Source organism: Coffea eugenioides, unplaced genomic scaffold (assembly GCF_003713205.1).
Source record: "Coffea eugenioides isolate CCC68of unplaced genomic scaffold, Ceug_1.0 ScVebR1_847;HRSCAF=1594, whole genome shotgun sequence".
In the NCBI taxonomy this organism is placed as follows: Eukaryota; Viridiplantae; Streptophyta; class Magnoliopsida; order Gentianales; family Rubiaceae; genus Coffea; species Coffea eugenioides.
In genome coordinates, this window is record NW_020864721.1 from 1 (window position 1) to 23,261 (window position 23,261).

Here is a 23,261-nt window from a genome sequence, read left to right on the forward strand (position 1 = left end):
AATTGTTTTAAATTGCTCCTCGTGGGATCGACCCGATACACATCTCGTACTACAATTGCGACCTGTATACTTGCAGTCCAACGGGTGTAAATTCGGAATTAAACTTGCATTGATATAAAAAAATCCCGTCATAATACTTTAAAATCAATAAACAAACTAATAAATATTAATTTATTTCTACAATAACAAATTTATATAGATATAACTTACTTTCAATTTCTTTTTGACCCCGTGTAAATTTCTACACCAATCGCCTGCACACATTAACGTCTGAACTGTCTCCGGAGCAAGTGAAGCACGGTATGAATCAATCACCCTAGTTCCAGCACTAAAGGTGGACTCAGATGCGACGGTAGTGATAGGAATGGCCAATACATCAGCTGCTAGTTGAGAGAGTACCGGGTATGCTGATCGGTTGATTTTCCACCAATCAAGACATTTGAAATCCTTTGGATTTTGCCCAATAGGTTGGCGAGGCTTGTCTAGGTAATCCACCAACTCGCTCTTATGGGGTTCATCAGATTCGAGTTCACCACAATACTCATCCAAATCATTCCAATAGTCAGCACTTGCTCGAGGTGGACACACTATTTCAGATGCAAGATTTAATGAACAACCTTCCCCTGCATTTCCACTTGTACCCATAGCAACGTACTCCTCATAAAGCTCAAAGATGGCTTTTCGAACATATGTGATATTCTCTTGAGCTTCATATGTGGAATACATCTTAGGGAAGGCAAACTCTATTGCTCGCATTTTCTGTCTAGGATCCAAGATAGCTGCAATGGACATCAATAAATTGCACTCTTTCCAGTATTTGTCAAACTTGAGCTTCATTCTTGTAATCATACCCCGGACAAAATCATCTTCATCATCTACTCGTGCATCCAAGAGTTTCTTCACCTTTAGAATCTTAGGGAGGAATAGATTGCTAGTTGGATACTCACTCCCCGAAATTATGTGCGTGGCTGTGTAGAACTTCTCTAAAATGGTGCAAACTTTCACAACTTTCTCCCAATCCTCTGAAGATGGACAATACTCATAAAGGGGCTCTCGAACTTGAAAATGAGGAAAAACCTCTTTATATTTTATAGCACAATTCAACATTTCATATGTTGAATTCCATCTCGTCCTACAATCATGGAGCAATTTTTTTCCAGGAATTTGCAGGTGTTGAGCAATTTCTGCAAATAGCAATGCCCTACCATCAGATTTGTTCACAAAATCTACACTATCTCGAATATTTTCACAAATGTCTACTATCTCTTTCAAGCCATCTTGAACCATAAGGTTCAAGACATGGGCGCAACAACGAACATGAAACAGCTTTCCTCCACCCAATAGCTTCTTGCATCTCCCAAAGTCATCTTTCAACAATCTCACGGCCACATCATTGTTTGAGGCATTGTCCACGGAAATAGTGTGAATTTTTTCCTCATTTCCCCATTCCTTTGCACACTTAAAAACTGCATCCGAAATCTCAACTCCTCGACGTGGTGGTCGAATATGAACAAAATTTAACACCCTTTTCTGAAGCTTCCAATTTCCATCAATCCAATGTCCGGTCACCACCATGTATTCAATTTTCTGATTCTTTGATTTCCACATATCAGCGGTCAAGCTGACTTTCTGTACCTGCCTCAGCAAGTTCTTCAACTTCTTTTTCTCTATCTCGTACACCTGTGTACAATCCTTTTTAGTTGTCATACGTGAGATCTTCTGCCACTCCGGCCAGCCACGTTTCATCATTAGGTTGAAACCCTCTTCCTCCAAAATTGTGAAAGGATGCTCGTGCATCAAGATCCAATGTGCAGCAGCCTCTCTCATTGCTTCCATATCAAATTTGCCCGTGTGCAATGGTGGTACAGTTGAAAAACGCTCATCCGCCGGCTGAAAGTTAATCTTTGTTTGCTGCTCAGCCATCCTAAGCTTGGCTTTTCTAACGGAACAGTTTTCTCGATGCCTCCACATGCTGCTGGTTTGTTTAGTTTTTCCCCGATTTAGTTTCTTGCTACAATGTTTACAAATGGCATAATATATGCCATTTTCTTCCAAATCGTCGAAATCTTCCCATGCCTCAGATGTTTTATTCCTTTTAGGTACTCGGAATTTACCATCATCTTCAGCCGCGTCTCCTTGGTGCCTATTGGTGTCTTCGGTTCCCCATTCTTGTGTTTCACCACCCTCCTGTGTGGGATCACAGCCATCACGGCTTACAAATATTGGGCTATCAATCATGACTGGTGTGGATGAATCAGCCCCAGACACACGTGCTATTGAAGTAACCTCGGGTGGACTAATAGACATGCCTTTAATAGAAAAACAAACATTTGCATTGAAATGAGTTCCAGTACAAACATTTGCAGCATGATACAGAGCTTAAAATAGGCCAATCATACTAAAGATTGCTCATATTTCTGCTGCACAGATAACTTTCAGCAACTGGAAGAATAACAGTCATGTGGTTTAAGTTGATAGGCATCAAAACATATTTGCATTGAACTCTTAGTGTTTCATATTCCTATCATAAGCACAAGGGTTAGATCTTATGAGCACTTACCAACCAAAAAAAAAAATCAAACACGGTCACCATCACCAAACAATATATTCCAAGCACAATTTCTCAGATTGAACTCCAACCATCAGGATATTTCAGATTAAAAGTTGCAGAAGAATTAAGAAATCAAACCATAACAAGCAACAAAATTAATCAAGCAACTGCAAGCCAACTCCTGCAAGAGTACACACACTAAAATGGCAACGAACCATCTAAACAGCATGAACTACTAGCTGCCAGGTTAAGAGAACTACCAAAAAGGAACTACCAACAGTAATGAAGATTGTCTTTAATTTTTCTAATTCCTGGAATAATTTGTTGCGTTAAATAAAACTGCATAAGATAGCATCAAAATTATTCTCTAGATGACCAACTTAAGAACATAACTGAATATTCTCATTAATCTTATTAATATACTAGCTAGGTAACACTTAATAATCCAACTGAAATCAGTGCATTTTCACATCAAAGAAAAATCCACAAACATGTTTAGAGCCAATGTCAAGAAACTTACCAATTCTTGGAGCTGTAGCGCCAACTGCCGAATCACTTGTTGAAGGAATCGAGCTGCCTTCCATTTCCTCAAAGGTCCAATGCAGCAATGGAGAGCGAATGAGATACGCAAATGGAATATATTGAATCGCAGGCTGCAGCCCCCAATTTTTTTGGTTAGGGTTTGGAGATTAAAAATTAATATTAGACTTATCAAATTTAACCTCATAATGCACATATTTACTACACAAATGCACAATAAGTACCTCAATTTGTCAAATGCAGCTGTTGAATTTGGTGGGTTTTGATTTGATTTGAAATTGTTCGGCTGCTGAGCTGCTCACGCTGCTACTGCTACCTACTCCATTTTGAGCTCCAGGAGAAGGAAGAAGGAAGAGTAGCTTGAACTGCGGAAGTGTTTAAAGCTTCAGATGTCTCTACTGTGATAGTTGAGAAGATGAGCCAAAGACTTGAGAGATTGGGATTTGAGAGCGAAGGACTGAAGGCTGAAGAATGAACTGAAGAGTGAAGCACCGAAGACGAATGAAGGACGGATTCATTATTTCATCGTTTTTAGTTTTCAACCAAAATTACATATTCACCCTTCATTATTATTACAATATAGCTGACTAAGCCCGTAAATATTCTAACTAACAAACCTAAAAGGGTAAATTGATATATAAAATATACATATATGTCACCGAGCTCGAGCTACTCGACGAGCTAAAATTTCTTGTTCCTAATTACTCGAATCGACTCGATTTACTGTAGCAATTAGCTCGAGATCGACTCGAGATCGATTTTTCTCGAGCTCGAGTCGAGTACTTAGTCAAGCTACTCGCGAGCTCGATTCAAGCTACTCGAATTCTCTGCACCCCTAGTTCTAATCACCAGGATCATATTCCGAAAACGAACGGAGTTGGAATTGGTTTAGGGCCAAATATAATTAAATGGGACAAATTATCCATTTGGCCCTTGAACTTTTAGTTTAGGTAAAATTAAGCCATCTAACTATTTGTAGTCAACTTTTAGCCCTCGAACTTGTAAAATTGGAACCCGTGGCCCTTTTGGCTAGTTATCCGGTTTTGCAACCGGAAAGCCAAATCACACGAATGGCAGTATGCTTTAAAGAAGGGCATTTTTGTCCGTATATTCCAAGCAAAAAGTGAACAACTCCATCTTTTTCCCTTTCCCTAACCCAACCAAACAAGTCGAACCACACCCCTTTTCCTTACCCCTCTTCATCTTCCCTTGAGGATCTTTGAGGAGGGAGAAGAGCAATAGACAATTAGCACTGTCGGGTTCAACAATAGCTGGGTATCATCGACATTGAAGCAACAATGGAGTGGCAATCAGGCCGCAAAATGAATACTTTGATCCGGTTCTCGCTTATGGTATGTAACTTTGTTGGAACCTTTAAATGTGAAATAACTAGCATATTCAGTGGTTGGATGGGTAGCAATATTTTGGTGGTGGGGTTACCGAAAGTGACGTGGTAGTGGTCCTAGATGTGGGGGTACGGTGGTGGAGACCTAACTTTGTTGTTTGGTTGTTCAAAAAGTGTAGGGGTTTACGAATAATTTTTAAACATTTGGAACTTGTTTATTGTTTAACTTGGATTTGGAAATTAGATTAGGGTTACTTTTTTAAAAAGCATGTGAAGCAGAAATTGAAAATTAATTAATTCTTGTTTAATTTTTGAATAGCGTATTTGGTTTTGACTTTTCATGTCAAAATGCTCTAATTATAACAACTTTTTGGTATTTTGGGGGTGCTTTTTCAGGTGAAGTACTAAAGGGAACCCGATAACCCTACCAAGTGTAATTGCTCTTTTCCTCCCTCTTTTTTTTTTTTTTTTTTTTTTTTGGTTTTAAACTAGATTTTGATTTTGTTTTTTTCATTCTTGGATTTGTTTCAAAAATTTTATCATCGAAGTTTTAGGCTTGTGCGCTAATTTTGTTAAAATTTTTTAAAATGCAGCCTGCAAAGCTAGGGGATCTGATCTCCGTGTTCATTTCAAGGTATCGATGGCTTTGATCTACTTTTTTGATGGCCATTTAGTTCTTTTCCTGCTCTATATGTATGTTTTTTTCGCTATTTAAAGTTTTTAATTGGACATGCCGTTTAATGTGAACACGTCTCTCGTAAACTTTAGGAGAAAAAACTTGGCATTGTTATTGGGTGAACCTCTTGGGCTTCATGATCCACGGTTCAGTAAACGATGATACATTTTGATTATATAGTCGTCTTCCTTTAATTATTAGAACAAACCAAGGATAACTTGGTGTTTTCTAATGGGATTTTGTGGGCTTCAGGCTAGCTTGTCTGTCATGGATGTTTTAGTATTAATTTCTTAAATTGATAAACTGTTGCAACCTTATTTACAGCCCTCAATTTTGAAGTAAAGAACAGCTGGCAGAATGGGAGCTTTCTGTCCCTTGGTATGAGGGGAAGATAATTGTTTAGTAAACGACAAGTCTTCATACCTTTCAACCTAACATAACTTTCATGATTCACTTCGATGTGGGTTGGGGTTTTTAGTGTCCGCATCTCATGGTTATAGAAAGCAGGGATTGTGTGTATCGACGTTGTGCTAATTTGTCATTGCACTTTGCTCGAAAGAGTTCTCTGCAATATTCTTTTTTTTTTGGGAAGATGGGCAGTTGTATTTCATTATCTTGTTGAAAACCTTCAACAATCATCTTCCCGGCATTTTTATATATCCATCTTGCTAACCAGTCTGACATATGAGCTTTTCCAAACCAGATATTTTAGAAAAAGTTCAAAGCCCAATGTTGATATGCGTCCGTGGACAAAACTTTTGCTATTCTAAACCAACAATGATAAAATGTCAGAACAAGTATGCCAGATTGTAAGGTTGTTTGAATTACTTTTTTTTTTTAATTGTAACGATAATATTTATATAACCTATTCTAGCTTAGTCTAAGATTATTTCAATTGTAAGGTTATTTCAGAAGTGCTTTTACGTTTCCAGTTGCCTCGTATACACGATCGATAAGAGTAACTATTTAATATAGTCTTGTATACACAGCCTATGAGAGTAGAATAATGATATATATATATATTTATTTATTTATTTATTTATTTATTTATATATCACCAATATACTCATTAGCAATTTATCATCACCTACGTGGAGTGATGACGTGTGACAAGGTTTCCTTTTCCATCTTAAAGGAGCAATGGCATGGCAGTAATTATTTGTAATATATATCAAATTAATAAAAAAGTCTGTTAAAATATATTTTAGATGTTATATTTTTTGAAAATATAACATTAATTAGGAAAAGTAAATAAATACAAGGGAGGGTAGGTAAGATTAAATCGGAAAAGTATATAAATGCAAGGTAGGATAATAATTATTAGTATATGTATATACATGCTAGGTTAGATATATGTATCCTTCTTAACTGATCATTGTTGTTAATTAATTAAAGATAGTATATTCTAGAGCTAATCCACTGTTGCTTTCTGCCAACGACCAAATGGAACCAAGTACGCGAATATGTACAATTAACTAAGGATTAAATGAACTAATGACCAAAGAGCTTGCAAAATTTGTAACTAAAAATGCTAATGGAGTCTACTTGAATTCATGGAAGAAGAAGGTGGGGGTGGTAGAGAGGATTGAATTAATAAACGTAAAGTCAAAAGCATAATTGGAGTAGAAATATTCCTTTCAAAACGCTTTCCATATTTGTATTAAGAAACTCCATAAAAATTGAAAATTATTCAAATACAAAATTTCCTAAAATAAAAAGTACACACACATTCAATTTTATAAATAAATTATGGAATAATTTCAGAAATCTCCCCTAAGGTTTCTAACAATTTTACTGAGTTCTCTTGAAGTTTAAAAAATTACACATACGAAAAAAATTTAAAGGTGATGTCAAAACACTCCTTTGGTCTAATAAGATCTGTAAACCTGTTAGTCTCTAACACAAGCATCTTTAGGTTTTCCCTCCCCTGTAGTTTAGAATAGAATAGGTTATACAACAGTTATCATCTCGAAAAAAAAAAATCATCTTCAAGAAGTGTTATGACTTTTCAAAATCCATCATTTTCTTTTCTTTTCTTTTTTTTCCCTTCTTCCCAAAAAAAAAAAATAGAAGTGATCAAGTTTTGATAATCTATTTTGAAGGGTAGCAAATATGCTTTGCAATATTTTACTATAAGATAAGCAAAGACCCAAAATTACTGTAGCAACTTCCCTCGCTGACACGTGATACTATGGGTGAATTTTGAATAGTTTGTTTGGATAGAGTATTATTTAAAATAATTATTATAATATTTTTTGCGTTGTGATGTATATGAGATAAAAACTTTATCAAACCTAATCAAATTTACAATACTAGGGACCCGCTAAATAAGAGAATATCTCGTGGTGTCGTCTTATTCACCAATTAACGACAATTTCTTTCTGCGATTGTCGTGTTACCATTGCTGCGACTACATATTTTTCCACGCCAATACGCCCCAGAAGAGTGAAGTGACACCCAACCGGAGACATTTTTTGTTTTGTAGATGCAATGAATGTCTCGGTTCCTTCAAGAAGTAAACTGTACATGTAGGGATGGCACCCGCCCTGCGGGGGGCTAATGGGGAGGGGGTTGGGGCGGGGACGGGAACGGGGGGAATTTTTTTCCCCTCACTTAGAAACGGAGCGGGAGTCGGGGAAGTGTACCCCCGCCCCGCCACCCGCTTTAAAAAAATAAATATATAAAATATATGTGTGTATATAATTATATATATAATTTAATTTAATTAGTTACAAACTTATGATAATGATATTATTAGTTATATGTATTATATGATGTCTATTAGTATAGATAATATAATTGATATTATTAATTTTACTAATAATTATATATGTGTACTAATACAAATTATTAATTGGTTATACTAAATTTACTAATATATTTATACTAAATCTCTAATTACACTTAATACAATAACATTTTTTCTTAAAAAAAGCACAAGCACAATAATGAATTAGTGATTGTATTTGTGCCAAAAGTGAAAACTTGACTACTTTAGTTATATTTATTTCATCATGTTGGATTGTATTCAAATAATTTTTGTTTGATTGTTTTTATAAATTTCAATTGCAAAATTACAATGAATAATAATTTGATGATGTGTTGATATTTTAGTATTTGATTATTTGCTAAAATTTAATCATAATAAAATTATATAACAAATTTTTATTAATCCTGGGGGGGAAGCGGGAACGGGCGGAGTTTGTAGGCAACGGGGCGGGGGATGGGGCAAGGGTCCCCCGCTCCAACCCCACCCTCGCGGGAGAAGCGGGACGGGGGGAGTTTGTAGGCAACGGGGCGGGGGATGGGGGAGGGGTCCCCCGCCCCAACCCCGCTCCGTTGTCATCCCTATGTACATGTTTTACTCATTGACAGGAAGAGGACATTTTACGCAAGTTCAGCAGTTGGATGTTGAAATGTGTACGCAGCAAGCCCTTTTATTTTGCACAACCAAGATAAGATAAGATGCTAGAAAAAGTGTCCTAATAGGTGACGTCCTTTCTTTCCTTCATATCATTCATTGTCAAATTAATGGTAGGGGTATAATTTTATATGAATAATCGGTGCATTTTAATGACTGTGTTTTTGGTTTTAGGAGGATTTGATGCAAATGGGCTTGGAATTGCACGTGAAACTTGAGCTTGATGATGAAAGCTGCTTAACTTGCCTGAACGTGTGGAAGATTGAACTTGAAGAAGAATGGACGCAAGTTGTGCTGGCTGGACTTGGTCGAAAATCGCGCGAACCCGCTTTCTTTGGACATTTGGACTAGGTGCTGGACTTTAGGATATTATACATAGGACTACTCGGAACATTTTCTAGGAGGAAATAGTTGTCTAAACATGAGTTCTGGGATTTTTCTTTAAGATTCAAGATAAAGGCGCGGGATCTAGAGTTTCATCAACTAAAAAGTTCTACATGCTCTTTTATTTTACAAAGTTTATCAATGGGAAAAAGTGATTTGATGGGCATACTTGATAGATAATCTTGACCTAATGAAGTTGAAGAGGCCACTCACTGTTGCTGTGAAGTTGGGGAATCATTCAAAAAGTTTCTTACATTTTGCCAAACGAATTTTTCAGCCTTCGCTTTTAGAATGTTAATTTTACGTCTCATACAAATTCAAATCAGTAAAATTTGATTCCAGTCTAAGTTTCTCACTACTTTTCATCTGAATCTGTCACATAACTTAGATGTAATTATTTTTTAGGAGCAAAAAAATTAGATACCATTTGTAGTTAAATAAATGACTTAATATATATTTATTTTTCTCTCTAAAAAAGTGGAGTTTAATTTGAATTATATTCATTTTTCTCCTCAAAAAATTAAGATCAAACCTGATTCATATTTATTTTTGCCCCTAAACAAATGGGCTAATTTCTTGAAATATTGTTTAAAAAAAAGTCGGCAAAATCTAGTCAGTGTTGGATTTGTTCTTAAATACCGATATTGTCATACCCCATGTACTGCATGTGGCTAGAACTGCAAACGAATCGAGCCGCTCGCGAGCGGTTCGAGTCAAAACTCGACTTGAGTTCGATCAATATCGAACTCGAATCGAACTCGAGTTGGCCAAATCGAATTTGAGCTCAAAATGTTAAGCTCGTTAGCTCACAAGCTCGAGTATATATATATATATATATATTTTTTATTTTTTATTTTTTATTTTAATAGTAAAATTACATATATATCCCTAATATTTTATTATTTATTAAGAAAATTAATCATTTGTTGTTTTTATTAGAATAATTTCCAGAAACTTGAGTTAACGAGCTACTTACGAGTCAAAAATTTAAACTATATTACGAGCTGACAATTCGAGCAGCTCGCGAGCCAGACTCGACTCGAGTTCGTGCCTGGCTTTTCCTTAGTCGAGTTGAGCTCGAACTCAATTTTCTTGGCTCGTCGAGCTCGAGCCTACCTGTTATTAAGTCGAGCTCGGCTCGATAAGTCCAAAACTCGATTCGACTTGACTCGTTTGCAACCCTACATGTAGCACCCAAATACCTTTTTTTCAATTTCTAAATTTTTTAAAAGTGTTACTTTATTTTTTAAAAAATTTTCAAAATAGGCTTCACATGTACTATATTGCCAAAAAATTAAAAAGATGGGGGCCGTGGTTATTTAATTAGGTGCAGTTTGGTGTGCATATATATTGTTAGGTGCTTTAGTTTCTGCCCTTTCCCTCTTGATGATGCAACATACGAAACTTCAAGACCCATTTTTTTCTTTTCTTTTTTTTTCCTTTTTCCCCAAAAAAAATGGTGATCAAGTTTTAAAATAGTAATCCTTTTTGTTTCATTTTTCTGGGAACTAATTAATTGTATGATCAATACGATCGTACTAGCTGCTGTTAAATTAATGTTTTAGCTTTATTTGCTGTTTGATTAGCAAATGGCAGTAATAGACAATAATATATTTTGAAGGGCAGCAAATTAAGGCATCAACAGGGTGAGGTACGTAGACTCCGAAGAAGATCAGTGGATTTGGTGATATGTTTTGCGATATATTAAAATAAATACAAAGGCGGCTGCCGCAACTATTCATGTACGTGCATAAACGTGGAATGAAAAAAAAATGTGGAAAACAATGAAATTATTGTGAATGGGTAAATTAAAAGCAAATCCGGCACGTAGTGGAGTACATGCAAACCCCTATTTTATTCTTTTTTGTTTTGACAGAAGGGTCCCTCTTGGAGGGGATCTTTTGCAATATAGGGACGTCACGTAGTATGTTGTCCCTATTTCGAAAATTAAAAAAACAAAGTAACATTTCAAAAACAAATTCAAAATTAAAAAAAAAGTGTTTCAGTGTCGAATGAAATACACGTGCCACACCATAGACAAAATCAGTGCCCCTAAATGAAGAATAGATCCACAACTCAATTCGTTTTGTCAACCTTTTTTTTTAACAATATTTGAAGAAATTACCCTAAACAAACGGGATTTGATCTTTTTTTTTTTTAATCCGGAACATGTCCGGACTCTCGAACCTTTAGGACCCGAGCCGTCACATCAAACCAGAAGAGTGTGTCATGGCCCCCATGCAGTGACCTCGGACGAGTCACAGGGGTTTAAGTCCAGAATAAGATTCGAACCCAAAATCTCAAGAGTCCTTACAAGCTCGCTTACTGCTAGACCACCCCTGTGAGGGCGGAGATTTGATCTTTTCATGCCTAAAAAATAGTAACATGTGAGATACGTGGTGATTTTAGGCTAAAAGCGGTTGAAAAATTAAGAGGCACCAAATTTTATAGATTTGAATTTGTAAGAGACGTAAAATTAATATTTTAAAAATGAAAAATGGAAACATTGATTTAACAAAATATGAGAACATTGTGAACGATTTTTTGAATTAAGTTCCAACACAATTGGTGGTTTCTAACCTAAAGAAACAAGAGATAATTTTAGGAATCTCCCTTGAGGCTTCTGAAAATATTATTCAGCACTATTAAACTTCTAAAAATATTACTTACCTCTCTTGTCGTTCAAAGTCTACATCACAAGTCACTAATTGATGTTTTTACCCTCAATACTATAGGTTCATTTTGGAAAAATACTTTCCAACCAAAAAAAAAATTGGTATGATTGTCTTCTTTTGCTTTTCTTCCTTTTTAATTTTGCCCTATCTTTAATGCAAGTGCCAAATATATTTCAGTCCCAAATCAGAATCTTATATATTTGAAAGTGCAATTTTTTTTACACCAGTTTACCTACCATTTTTGACTCAATCTGTTCAACTCATTAATTTCATTGCCTTCATATTATTATTATTTTACTAGCAAAATTAGAGCCTGTTTTAGGGTTTTTTTAATTTTCTCTGCTCTCAAAAAAAAAATATTTTTGGTTGTGACTCAAAAGTTTCTGGCTGTGGCCTTGCAATTAGAACAACAATTTTGTTCACTAGTATTGAAAGATTTGGCAAATTGTAAGACTTCCCTCTTAAATTTTAAGAGACCTTACTTGTTCTTTCTAATTCTTTACTTTATATTTTCAAAATCTGTGCATCAATGTTTCGATTTTTTTTCACCTCAACTCTGTTCATATGCATTTTCAGCAGCATAAGTAACTGTTACTATTTCGAAAATGATGTGCTTAATAGTTATTGTTGCTAAATTTAGTTGCATTACAATAACAACCACTATACAATTTTTCCTTGGCTTTTAAATCTTTTATTAATCCTCATATGGATTTTGGGTAATGAATGAACAAGAAAGACAACTAAAAGGGCAATTTTGAAGTAACAATATGTTCTGTTTACTTAAATGAATCTTTTATTCTTACTTTGCTCCTAGTTCCTGAACATGTTGCAAAAGAGTTGATTTAGGGGAGGTCAATGAGATTTTCAAAAGTCTATAAGTATAAAGTGGTATTCACAAAAACCTTAGGGAAGGTTTCTGAAATAATTCAAAGCCAATGCATGTGGCACGTACAGAGATTAACATTATCAAACTTGACCATGTCTATAAAACCCCCGCTGGAGTTTGGCATTTAAACCCCCACTTGCTATTCAGCCCTGATGGAAAGCACCTGGCTACTCCTAGCCTTGGCATGGCTTGTTGCATTGGTTTTTCTCTCAAAAGTATCCACTCGCAAACGCCTCAAGCTAAATCATCCACCAGGACCAAAACCATGGCCTATTATTGGCAACCTGAACCTCCTCGGTTCAAACCCACATCAATCCTTACACTTATTGTCCCAGAAATATGGAGAAATCATGCAACTAAATTTTGGTTCCAGCCCTGTTGTAGTAGCTTCATCCCCTGAAATGGCAAAAGAATTCTTGCAAACGCATGACAACATTTTCGCCTCTCGGCCTACAACTGCTGCTGCCAAATACACTGGCTACAACTGCTCCGGCATGTTATGGGCACCATATGGTCCACACTGGCGACAAATTCGTAAAATTTGTCTAACCCAAATATTTAGTCCAAAACGACTTGATCGCTACGAGAGCATACGCATTGAGGAAAGGCATGCTTTCATGTCTCGTTTGTATGCTCTCTCAGGAAAGCCAGTACTTTTGAGAGATCATCTAATCCGTTTTACACTCTCCGCTGCATGCCAAATGGTTTTGAGTAACAAGTACTTTGCCCAATCTGAAGGGGATGGATCTGTAGTTACCTTTGAAGAACTCCAAGAGATGATAGATACCTGGTTTTTGCTGGGTGGTGTGTTCAATATTGGGGATTGGATTCCGTGGCTCGACAGATTTGACCTTCAAGGTTGCGTAAAGCAAATGAAAGAACTTTACAAGAAATTTGATAGATTCCATAACCATGTGCTTGATGATCATCGGGCCAAGAGGAAAACGGAGAAAGATTTTATCCCTAAGGACATGGTGGACATTCTATTGCAATATGCTGAAGATCCTGATCTCCAGGTTAAACTCACCGGAGATCAGATGAAAGGGCTAATTCTGGTGCTATTTCTTATCATTGGTTAATCAAATTTCCAGATCTCTATACCTCTTTAACTTACTGAAACTTAAAGCTAGCACTTTAGTTTAGCTTACTATAATGTGCCATTAAATATAACTGTCTTTTTTCTTTTGATTAAGAGGTTTTCTGCTTTCAATATGTTGTCAAGCATGATACTTCATCAGCATTTGATCATGGCAAGACTAATTTTACCAAGATTTGATCATGTCCAGGACTTACTGGCTGGTGGTACCGATACCTCGGCGTCCACAGTAGAATGGGCAATGAATGAACTTCTCAAACATCCACATCTCATTGAAAAGGCAACCGAAGAGCTTGATAGAGTGATAGGGAGAGATAAGTGGGTGGAAGAGGCTGATTTCTCAAAGCTACCTTTTCTAGAGGCGATCATAAAGGAAACCTTTAGGTTACATCCAATAGCAACGCTGCTTCCACCCCACCATGCCATTGAGGATGGCACTGTAGCTGGTTATCACATTCCTAAAGGAACAGTGGTGTTTATAAACACACGGAGTATAGGGAGGAACTCAAAGTATTGGGATTCTCCTGAAGAGTTCATGCCAGAAAGGTATTTGGAGAAGGATATTGACATGAAGGGACAAAACTTTGCGTTATTGCCATTTGGCTCAGGTCGAAGGAGGTGCCCAGGCGATAACCTTGGACTCAAACTTGTTCGATCAACGTTGGCCAACTTGTTGCATGGATTCAACTGGAAATTGCCTCATGGCATGAAACCAGAAGAAATTTGCATGGAAGAACTCTACGGATTCATAACTCATCCAAGGACTCCAGTTGCTATGATCCCAGAACCACGTTTGCCGGTCAATCTCTACTAGAGATCGTATGATTTAAGGGAAAATTGAAATGTGTTCCTTGTTGGCAAAATAAACCAAACCTAAAAATTGTTAGTGTCAGATTTTTAGTGGTTGTGTGATTTAGAAATTAATATTTTATTTGGTAATTTCTTATACAAGTGGTTTCTTTCTCAATAAGTTTGCTAGGTTATAAATAAGACATTATTTAGTATATTTTTTTAAGAGAGTCCAGAAAGAGTCTGTAAGGTTTTATTATGGTATGAGTTTCTTGCACTATTTTGAAATATCAATAATAGTGTGAATTATTTATTTCTTTTGTCTCTCAAAAATATGTTAGTGATTGTTTCATCCTTTAATCTATAACCCTACGCGCATTAGTTATTATTAGAACTTTAAAATTTGGAATCTACAATTGGTATCACAAGCCCAACACGAGGTTAGTTTTGGATGTTTCCATTGTCAGAGAATTAAGGCATTTCTGTTGTAAGAGAATTCAGGCACAAATTTATTGAAAAGTATTTGGTTGACTAAGTTAGCCCACAAGGTTGGTCTTGAAGTGTATAGTTGGTGAGAAATTCAATCATAAGATTGGCTAAAAAATTATTATATTGTTACAGGTGCTATGACAGAGATTAGAGAAGAATCTTATCAGAGTTGTTGATTGCTGTGGATTATTAGATTGAAGAATTTAATTAGTTAATCAACCAATGAGGCCACGAAACTTGAAAAAAGAGGAAAGAATTCGTTGATATACGTGAGTTATTAATGATGCGTGTTTTGAGATCTATGTAATAATGAAAGGTATAGCATACTAACTCCTAAATATAAAAGCCAAGAATCATATTATTGTTGATTTTTAAGAGTAAAAAAATATCTCGAACATTGCAATTTAGATAATTTTCTTGATGGATTGTTACAAATGAATTACCAAAACATGTTGTCAAGAGGAATGCTAGATTATTTTTTCAAGTTATGTGAAAAACAATGTTTGACTGTACTATAAAATATTTGTTCATCGTACTAAAATACTTATTTTGGAAGAATATTTATTACGTTTTGAAAACTGTTGAATTGAATGATGCTTTTAAATCAAAATTTGGTTATTGGACATGGTTAGTTGATTTTGAGAGTGATAGATTTGTAGATGACATGGGTGATTTAGAAGATTTTGAATGGGTTGATAGTTTAGATTTGCATACCATATTTGGAGAAATTGGGAGTGATGATTTTGTTGAAAAAAATGTGTTAATTTGACAAAGAAAGAAAAAAATTTTGATTTGATAAGACAAGAAGAAGATGAAATTGCTATTGAAAAATTTGTTGGTTTGGACTTTCTTCAAGATGATGGTAAGATGTTTGATTTGATAGATATGGATTTATTGGAGTTGAAAAATATTTTACTTCTAAAGAATTGATTGACATTGTGAACTTTTTTTGGTAATTGTGGTAGTGGAATTCTTGAATTGTTTGGTGATGATCATTTTGATAAAAATGCAAACTATGATTTTGTATTCTTAGGCACTTACGTTGGTAGTAAATATGGTGACTCTAGTGATGAATGGCTTTGTATGAATAAGTACTTTGATCCAAAGGAAATTATTTGCAAAATACAAAATGCATTCACTATCACGAGTAAAGATGAAATAAAAATCGGCAACAAGATAGAGTTGCATATCAATTATACTATGACATAGATTTGCATGGAGACTGTTGCTCTGGATAGAGTTGAACCTATCTCAATGAAGAGTTTGGTTTAAGAGAGACAATGTTGACAAAATAAGCCAAGCCTAAACTTTTCTACTTATTTATTTACTAATTTTATTGGTATCAGATTTTCAGTAGTTGTATGATTTAAAAATTTGTGTTTTATTTGGTAATTTCTTATGCTAGTGATTTCTTAATTAACAAGTTTCCTATATATATATAAAAAGGAGTTGTTGTGTGGCTGTTGGATAATTTTCATCTAACCATTTTGAGGGGTACATTAGGCATTTCAGTACCAGTGTACAAGTCATTAATGTTAGGGTATTAGCATTCTAGGTGTATTGGTATGTACATTTCCCAGCCTATCCTTAGTGGCTTGATGCTTCCACTTTGCCGATGCTTAGTTATAAATAGGACATTATTTAGAGTGTTTTCTCCAGAGAGTCCGGAACGAGTCTGTGAAGTTTTATTATGGTGTGACTTTCTTTCATTGTTTTGAGATATCAATAATAGTGTGAATTATTTATTTCTCTCCTCTCCTATAAATATTTGAGTGATTGTTTCAATCTATAACTTTATATGAATTAATTATTCTTAGAATTCTAACATTTGGGTTCTACATTCCTACCCTGTATCACTCAATGGTTGAACTCATTCTCTGCTCTCCAATTGTATCATGCCCTTTTAATCGCTTAGCCCATTGAAAGTGATAGTGATCGACAAATTCCTGCAAGTACATAGGGGTCAATCAGAGTAATAATTCACCTAAAATATTTTAGGGGTTGAATCCACATAGATGAGTCAATTTTCTACTTTAATTATCATAACAAAATAATGAAACTTAAATTCAAAGGATTTTTAATTACTAATTAAGAAATTGAATAAATTAATAATCAAATCAAATAAGATATAGCTGAGAAAATAATTGGCAAAAGACTAGGGTTCAGGTTTTAATCCATATTTTGAATTATTTATCTAGTTAATTTCTTAACATGCCAAGAATATATCATGCAAAAGTTTTATAGATTACCTTTTGATACATCCAAATTGCGTCCAATTAAATTTCATGTCTCTCTCAAAATTATAAATATTTAATTAAAAGAGGTTTCTGACAATTTCACTTGCATCCCTCTGATTTGAATAATTACACTAACCTCTCTTCATATAGCTAAATGACTACAATATTCTTCACTTATAAATAATTCATACCAACAAAAAAAAAAAAACCCTAGAACTACAACTAGTTTTTCATTCTAAAGCAACAGTTGCCACATAAAACAACTTTTATTCTCTTTGCGACCCTTTCTCCTACTTTTTTTCTCCTGCATCTCATAATTCACTATTTTTTCGCAACTGCCATCTACACAACCATTTAATACATCTCGAATCCTTATTATTATGGAAATAGATCCTCTTTCTTTTTTTTTTTGTAAGTATTATTGAATTAAAATTGCCAAATGATAGTTATCAGATTTGATTTGTTGTTAAACTAAATGAAGATGAAAAGGATGATGGTGATACAGAATACAGACAAGAAAATAGAACTAATGGCTAAAAAGGAAACATGAATTGAGGAAGATTGTGTTATTATGTCAATTGTGTAAAAAAGAATTTTGGGATAAAAATTGCAATCGAATTTGCCTAGAGACATGGGATGTTGTTTCTAGTGTTGCTTTTGGTTGCTTCATGTTGGTTTTCTTAGTGGGTTTGATTATTTTAGCATCAACCAAGTTGCAACATTTTGGATTGAGTTTGGATAGTGACATTGGTCAATTCAAGCACTGAATTTAGACCCCAAAAAAAATGAGGTTAAAGATTAGGTTGAATGCAAACTTTTATTGTCATAATTGATTTGTATGGGAAGTTTTGGGACAGCAATGGTAGGCTGTCAAAATTGTGAGAATATGGGGATTAAACTGAAGTGGTTTATTGAAGTTGTTATGGTGGTGGTTATGTTGCTTACAATAGTTGTAACGTGGAAGAAATTTATTAGTGTGTTTTTCCCCTTCTAAGTAATAAAGGGGTATTTTAGGATTTTTAAGAACAAATTTAGTATATTGAGTCTATATTGTTACTGAAATGCTAATCATAGGGGAGGTAGGTGTAATTTTTTAAATTAGAGGGGAGCTTCCTGCAATAATAAAAAATCTCAAGGGAGGTTTCTGAAATTATCCCGTAATTAGGTTAAGCATATTTATCTATCTAATACATGATTATATATCTCTTCTCAGTTCAATACAAATCCTAAAACATGTCTATGGTGGCTAATCACAAATATGTAATTAAGACAAGATAAATAAATCAAGATAAAAGTCAAGAATTTAACTAGAATAAATAATCAATTCTCTTCAAAAAATCCTAACCCTAGAAGTAAATTAGTTCATCATAATTGTAAGAATAAACAAGAATTCAATATTGAAAATACAAGACGTGGAATCAAGCGTAAGAAAAGTTTCTTACCGACTCCAAATCCCGTGTCTTGATTGTCAATCCCGATTCTTCAATTCCTAAAGAAAGCCATAGAACTAATGTTTTGACAAGTGTTTTATCTCCTAAAAATGTTCTAAGTACTCCCATTTATAGTTTTATATAATCTCTGTTGAATCTCGAAAGGAATAGGCTTCTTGAAATTGAAGAAAACGAGCCCCGCATAGTTTTTTTATGACATCCGGTGACAAGCCAATTTCAAGATCAAATTTCCACGCGTTTGGAATACATTTCCTCCTCGATCTCACTTTTTTGCAAGTTAGGATCCAATTAAAGCACAAAAAGGCATAACCAACCAATAATTTACATGTGTAACATTGCTAAAATCCACACCCTACTAGAGAGCTTGGGAGTTGGGACAGTAAATTTCACCTAAGAAAACTTTAAAGAGACAATATTCCTTTTGGGGATTTCTATTGTGAAACAAAATAAAAGTCGCAACCAAATTTTTGTCTTTCTTTAAATTGCTTTTGGTGAATTCTATATTATGAAACAAAACGAAAGTCACAATCAAAATTTTTTTTTGCTACAAAACGAAAGCCAAAATATCACAATTATAACATGTGGAAGAATTCACATGGAAATATTGAAGATTGAAGAGAGAGATAAAAAAAAAATAGCTCCCTTGTTGCTTGTTAGCAATGAAAATAGGTACATAACGGAATTAAATGTCCTACCTATACTAAAAGCTACCTATACTAAAAGCAGGAGCTTACAATTGAGGTTGGAATTGAGTTGACTTGATTGTCACTTTATTTGCATGTGCTCCTTTTGTCCAGTAAATAGGGATCTTAATCATATAAGTCATAAGATCAGTGTGCATCGCTAGACTTCATCGAAGATCAGGAATTTTGGATTCCTCGGTGTTAGTTTGCACTGATTGTACAGTTTTCTCAAGTCTTTACTTAAAACTGTAAAAATTTTATCATCTGTAAAATCACATATTGTTTCGATAAAAAAAAAAGAAAAAGATTGTCCCTTTATTCCAAAGCTGATTGGACCATTTTTGAGGTAGCAATTGTTGTAATTTTGAGCAACTTCAGTGGCAATTGATAACATCGACATACGTCATCTTGGTCTCTTTTTCCGCTTGCATTAAAACTCTGACAGAACCGACTGGTACGGCAGAAAGTAGCCATTGTTCCAATTACACATCCATTTTCATGCTTAATCCCTCTCACCCCTCTCAATTTTGCTTTCTACATAAATTTTTTTTCCGATCAACTTTTTTAAGTTTTTTTTTTGATGGAGTTTTGTTTCAGTACGTTTTTTTTGATGGAGTTTGAGCTCAAGTAATGTCTTCAAGCTCATCGAGCTCTAGTCATTGGACATGTTACAAAAGAATTTATTTTGGGGAGGTTAATGAGATTTTCAAAAGTTTAGAAGTTCCAAGCGGTATTCACAAACACCTTAGGGAAGGTTTTCGAAATTATCCGAAGAATCAATTCAAAGCCAATTAATGGATGTGGCACAGATTAACCTTATCAATCATGACCGTGTGCATAAAGCCCCCACTGGAGATCGGCATTCAAACACCCAGTGGAGTTCATTGCCATGCTAACTTATTTCAGCCCTGATGGAGACTTGGCTGCCCTTAGCCTTGGCATGGGTTGTTGCATTGGCTTTTCTCTCAAAAGTATCCACTCGCAAACGCCTAAAGCTAAATCATCCACCAGGACCAAAACCATGGCCTATTGTTGGCAACTTGAAACTCCTAGGTTCAATCCCACATCAATCCTTACACTTGCTGTCCCAGAAATATGGAGAAATCATGCAACTAAAATTTGGTTCCAGCCCTGTTGTAGTAGCTTCATCCCCTGAAATGGCAAAAGAATTCTTGCAAACACATGACAACATCTTCGCTTCTCGGCCTACAACTGCTGCTGGCAAATACACTAGCTATAACTGCTCCGATTTGACATGGGCACCTTATGGTCCATTCTGGCGACAAGCTCGTAAACTTTATCTTACCCAAATATTTAATCCAAAGCGACTTGACTCCTTCGAGAGCATACGCATTGAAGAAAGGCGTGCTTTCATTTCTAGCTTGTATGCTCTCTCAGGAAAGCCAGTAGTTATGAGAGATCATCTAACACGTCTTACCCTCTCCACTGCAAGCCAGATGGTCTTGAGTAACAAGTACTTTGCACAATCTGAAGGGGAGAGATCTCTACCTACCTTTGAAGAATTCCAAGAGATGATAGATACTTGGTGTTTGCTGAGTGGTGTGTTCAATATTGGGGATTGGATACCATGGCTCGACAGATTTGACCTCCAAGGTTATGTAAAGCAAATGAAAGAACTTCACAAGAAATTTGATAGATTCCATAACCATGTGCTTGATGATCACCAGGCCAGGAGGAAAACAGAGAAAGATTTTATCCCTAAGGACATGGTTGACATTCTATTGCAATACGCTGAAGATCCAGATCTCCAGGTTAAACTCACCAGAGATCAGATAAAAGGGCTAATTCAGGTGCTCTTTCTTCTCATTGTTTAATCAAATTCCTAGGTCTCTTTGCCTCTTTAAGTTACTGAATCTCAAAGCCAGCAGTCTTGCTTAGTATAATGTGCCATTAAAGATAACTGTCTCCTTTCTTCTAATTAAGAGTTTTTTATTTCCTTTCTAGATTAATAGTATTACAATATTTGATCATAGAGGCACTAACTTTTCCAATATGTCATGTTCAGGACTAACTTTACCAATGTGTTGCTGACCAGAACGTTCTATTAAAGATAACTGTCTTCACCCTCCAAAAAAAAAAGATAATTGTCTTCTTTCATCCTTCTGATTAAGAGGGCTTTGTTAAATTTTCCAAGATTCCAATAGGAGATTTTTTAATACAACTATGATATAGACGCATAACATTTATAAAACTAATCTCTGAAAAACAAACTATTAACTAGATTCATATTGATTCATTGCTATTTGAATCCTTTAAATCTTAGGATGGTCTTTCAAATCAACATGTATTGGTTTATCCTTAAAGAGGGTTCTTCAATTTCTCTCTGGTATCTGAGATATAAGAACTATTTTGCAATACCAAAGTATACGACATAAAAATGCATGTGATCCGGGGAGTATAACTATAATATAAATAACTTTTCTATTATCTTTTAGTATTTCTATTTTGATCCATCATTCAAATAGAAATTATTCATAAGTCTCTATACATAGCCAATATCTTATGAAATACATTAAAATCTAAATTATAATTAATTACTTAATTGGATTTAATCTAATTTGACAGTTTGCAATACATAATTATTCACATATATAAGTCTAGCTTTGGATCTAGGATCCAACAGTTTTTTTCCTTCCAATCTGTTGTAAATCATGATACTTCACCAATATTTAATCATGGCAGGACTAACTTTACCATTATTTGATCATGGCCAGGACTTGCTGGTTGGTGGTACCGAAACCTCAGCTCTTACAGTAGAATGGGCATTGAATGAACTTCTCAAACATCCACGTCTCATTCGAAAGGCAACCGAAGAGCTTGACAGAGTGATAGGGAGAGATAAGTGGGTGGAAGAGGCTGATTTCTCAAAACTGCCTTTTCTAGAGGCGATCATAAAGGAAACTTTTAGGTTACATCCACTGGCAACGCTACTTTCGCCCCGTTATGCCCTCGAGGATTGCACTGTTGCTGGTTATAACATTGCTAAAGGAACAACGGTGTTTATAAACACATGGAGTATAGGGAGGAACTCAAAGTATTGGGATTCTCCTGAAGAATTCATTCCAGGGAGGTTTTTGGAGAAGGATATTGACATGAAGGGACAAAACTTTGTGTTACTGCCCTTTGGCTCAGGTCGGAGGATGTGCCCAGGCTATAACCTTGGAATCAAACTTATTCGATCAATGTTGGCAAACTTGTTGCATGGATTCAACTGGAAATTGCCTCATGGCATGAAACCAGAGGAAATTTGCATGGAAGAACACTACGGACTCACAACTCATCCAAGGATTCCACTTGCTATGATCCCAGAACCACGTTTGCCGGTCAATCTCTATTAGCAAGTATTGATTTAAGGCAAAATTGAAATATATTCCTACTCTGCATCAATCAAAGGTTAAACTTAATCTCCCCTCTCCAATTGTATCATGCCCTTTTGATCACTTAGCTCAATTTAGGTGAGAGCTTGGGAGTTGGGACAGTATATTTGAACTAAGGAAACTTTGAAGAGACGATACTCCTTTTGGTGATTTCTATTGTGAAATAATACAAAAGTCACAATCATGCTGGTTTTCTTTTCTTTCTTGAAATTGCTTTTGGTGAATTCTATATTGTGAAATAAAAGAGAAGTCACAATATATTTTTTTTGCTAAATAAACAAAAGTCAAAATATCGCAATTATGACGTGTGGAAGAATTGACATGGAAATATTGAAGACTGCAGAGAGAGGGGGAAAAACTGGCTCTTTTGTTAGCAAAGAAAATAGGTACGCAACGGAATTAAATATAGCATCTCAAAAATTTGATGAACAAACAAGGAGGCCCTCAATTAGAGCCACAAGTCTTTTCAAGTTCTCGAGAACAAAAGATAACATTCACGAAAGCAGAGTTGGCGCAACTTACTGGACCAGAGAAGGAGCAAAACTAGGGGTGTACGCGAGCCAAGCTACTCGCGAGTAGCTTGGTCAACGACTTGGCTCGAACTCGGGTTGACCGAGTTTCGAGTAGCTCGAATGAAAAT

The 23,261-nt window shown here is 35.3% G+C and overlaps 3 protein-coding genes, 1 non-coding gene and 1 pseudogene across 4 annotated transcripts; 4 read left to right on the top strand and 1 right to left on the bottom strand.

Moving 5' to 3' along the window:
• Nucleotides 1-210: 210 nt before the first annotated feature.
• On the bottom strand, nucleotides 211-2,307 carry LOC113759012 (zinc finger BED domain-containing protein RICESLEEPER 2-like; the record flags this gene model as incomplete). The annotated part of the gene is made up of 1 exon (XM_027301651.1): nucleotides 211-2,307. A coding segment is annotated over exon 1 (2,097 nt), but the record flags the coding sequence as incomplete, so codon positions are not given.
• Nucleotides 2,308-5,157: 2,850 nt separating this feature from the next.
• On the top strand, nucleotides 5,158-5,281 carry LOC113759014 (annotated as a pseudogene).
• A 331-nt stretch (nucleotides 5,282-5,612) lies between these two features.
• On the top strand, nucleotides 5,613-5,764 carry LOC113759015. The gene has a single exon (XR_003466944.1). It is a non-coding gene; the product is annotated as a small nucleolar RNA snoR135 (small nucleolar RNA).
• A 6,866-nt stretch (nucleotides 5,765-12,630) lies between these two features.
• On the top strand, nucleotides 12,631-14,687 carry LOC113759013 (cytochrome P450 71A1-like). Its single transcript, XM_027301652.1, has 2 exons — nucleotides 12,631-13,533; nucleotides 13,765-14,687. Exons 1-2 carry the CDS (start codon nucleotides 12,631-12,633, stop codon nucleotides 14,386-14,388), a joined length of 1,527 nt encoding a protein of 508 aa, XP_027157453.1. The 3' UTR covers nucleotides 14,389-14,687.
• A 5,426-nt stretch (nucleotides 14,688-20,113) lies between these two features.
• Nucleotides 20,114-22,821, top strand: LOC113759011 (flavonoid 3'-monooxygenase-like). Its single transcript, XM_027301649.1, has 2 exons — nucleotides 20,114-21,034; nucleotides 21,959-22,821. The coding sequence occupies exons 1-2, from the start codon at nucleotides 20,135-20,137 to the stop codon at nucleotides 22,580-22,582; spliced, it is 1,524 nt and encodes a 507-aa protein (XP_027157450.1). The 5' UTR covers nucleotides 20,114-20,134; the 3' UTR covers nucleotides 22,583-22,821.
• The last annotated feature ends 440 nt before the right edge of the window (nucleotides 22,822-23,261 follow it).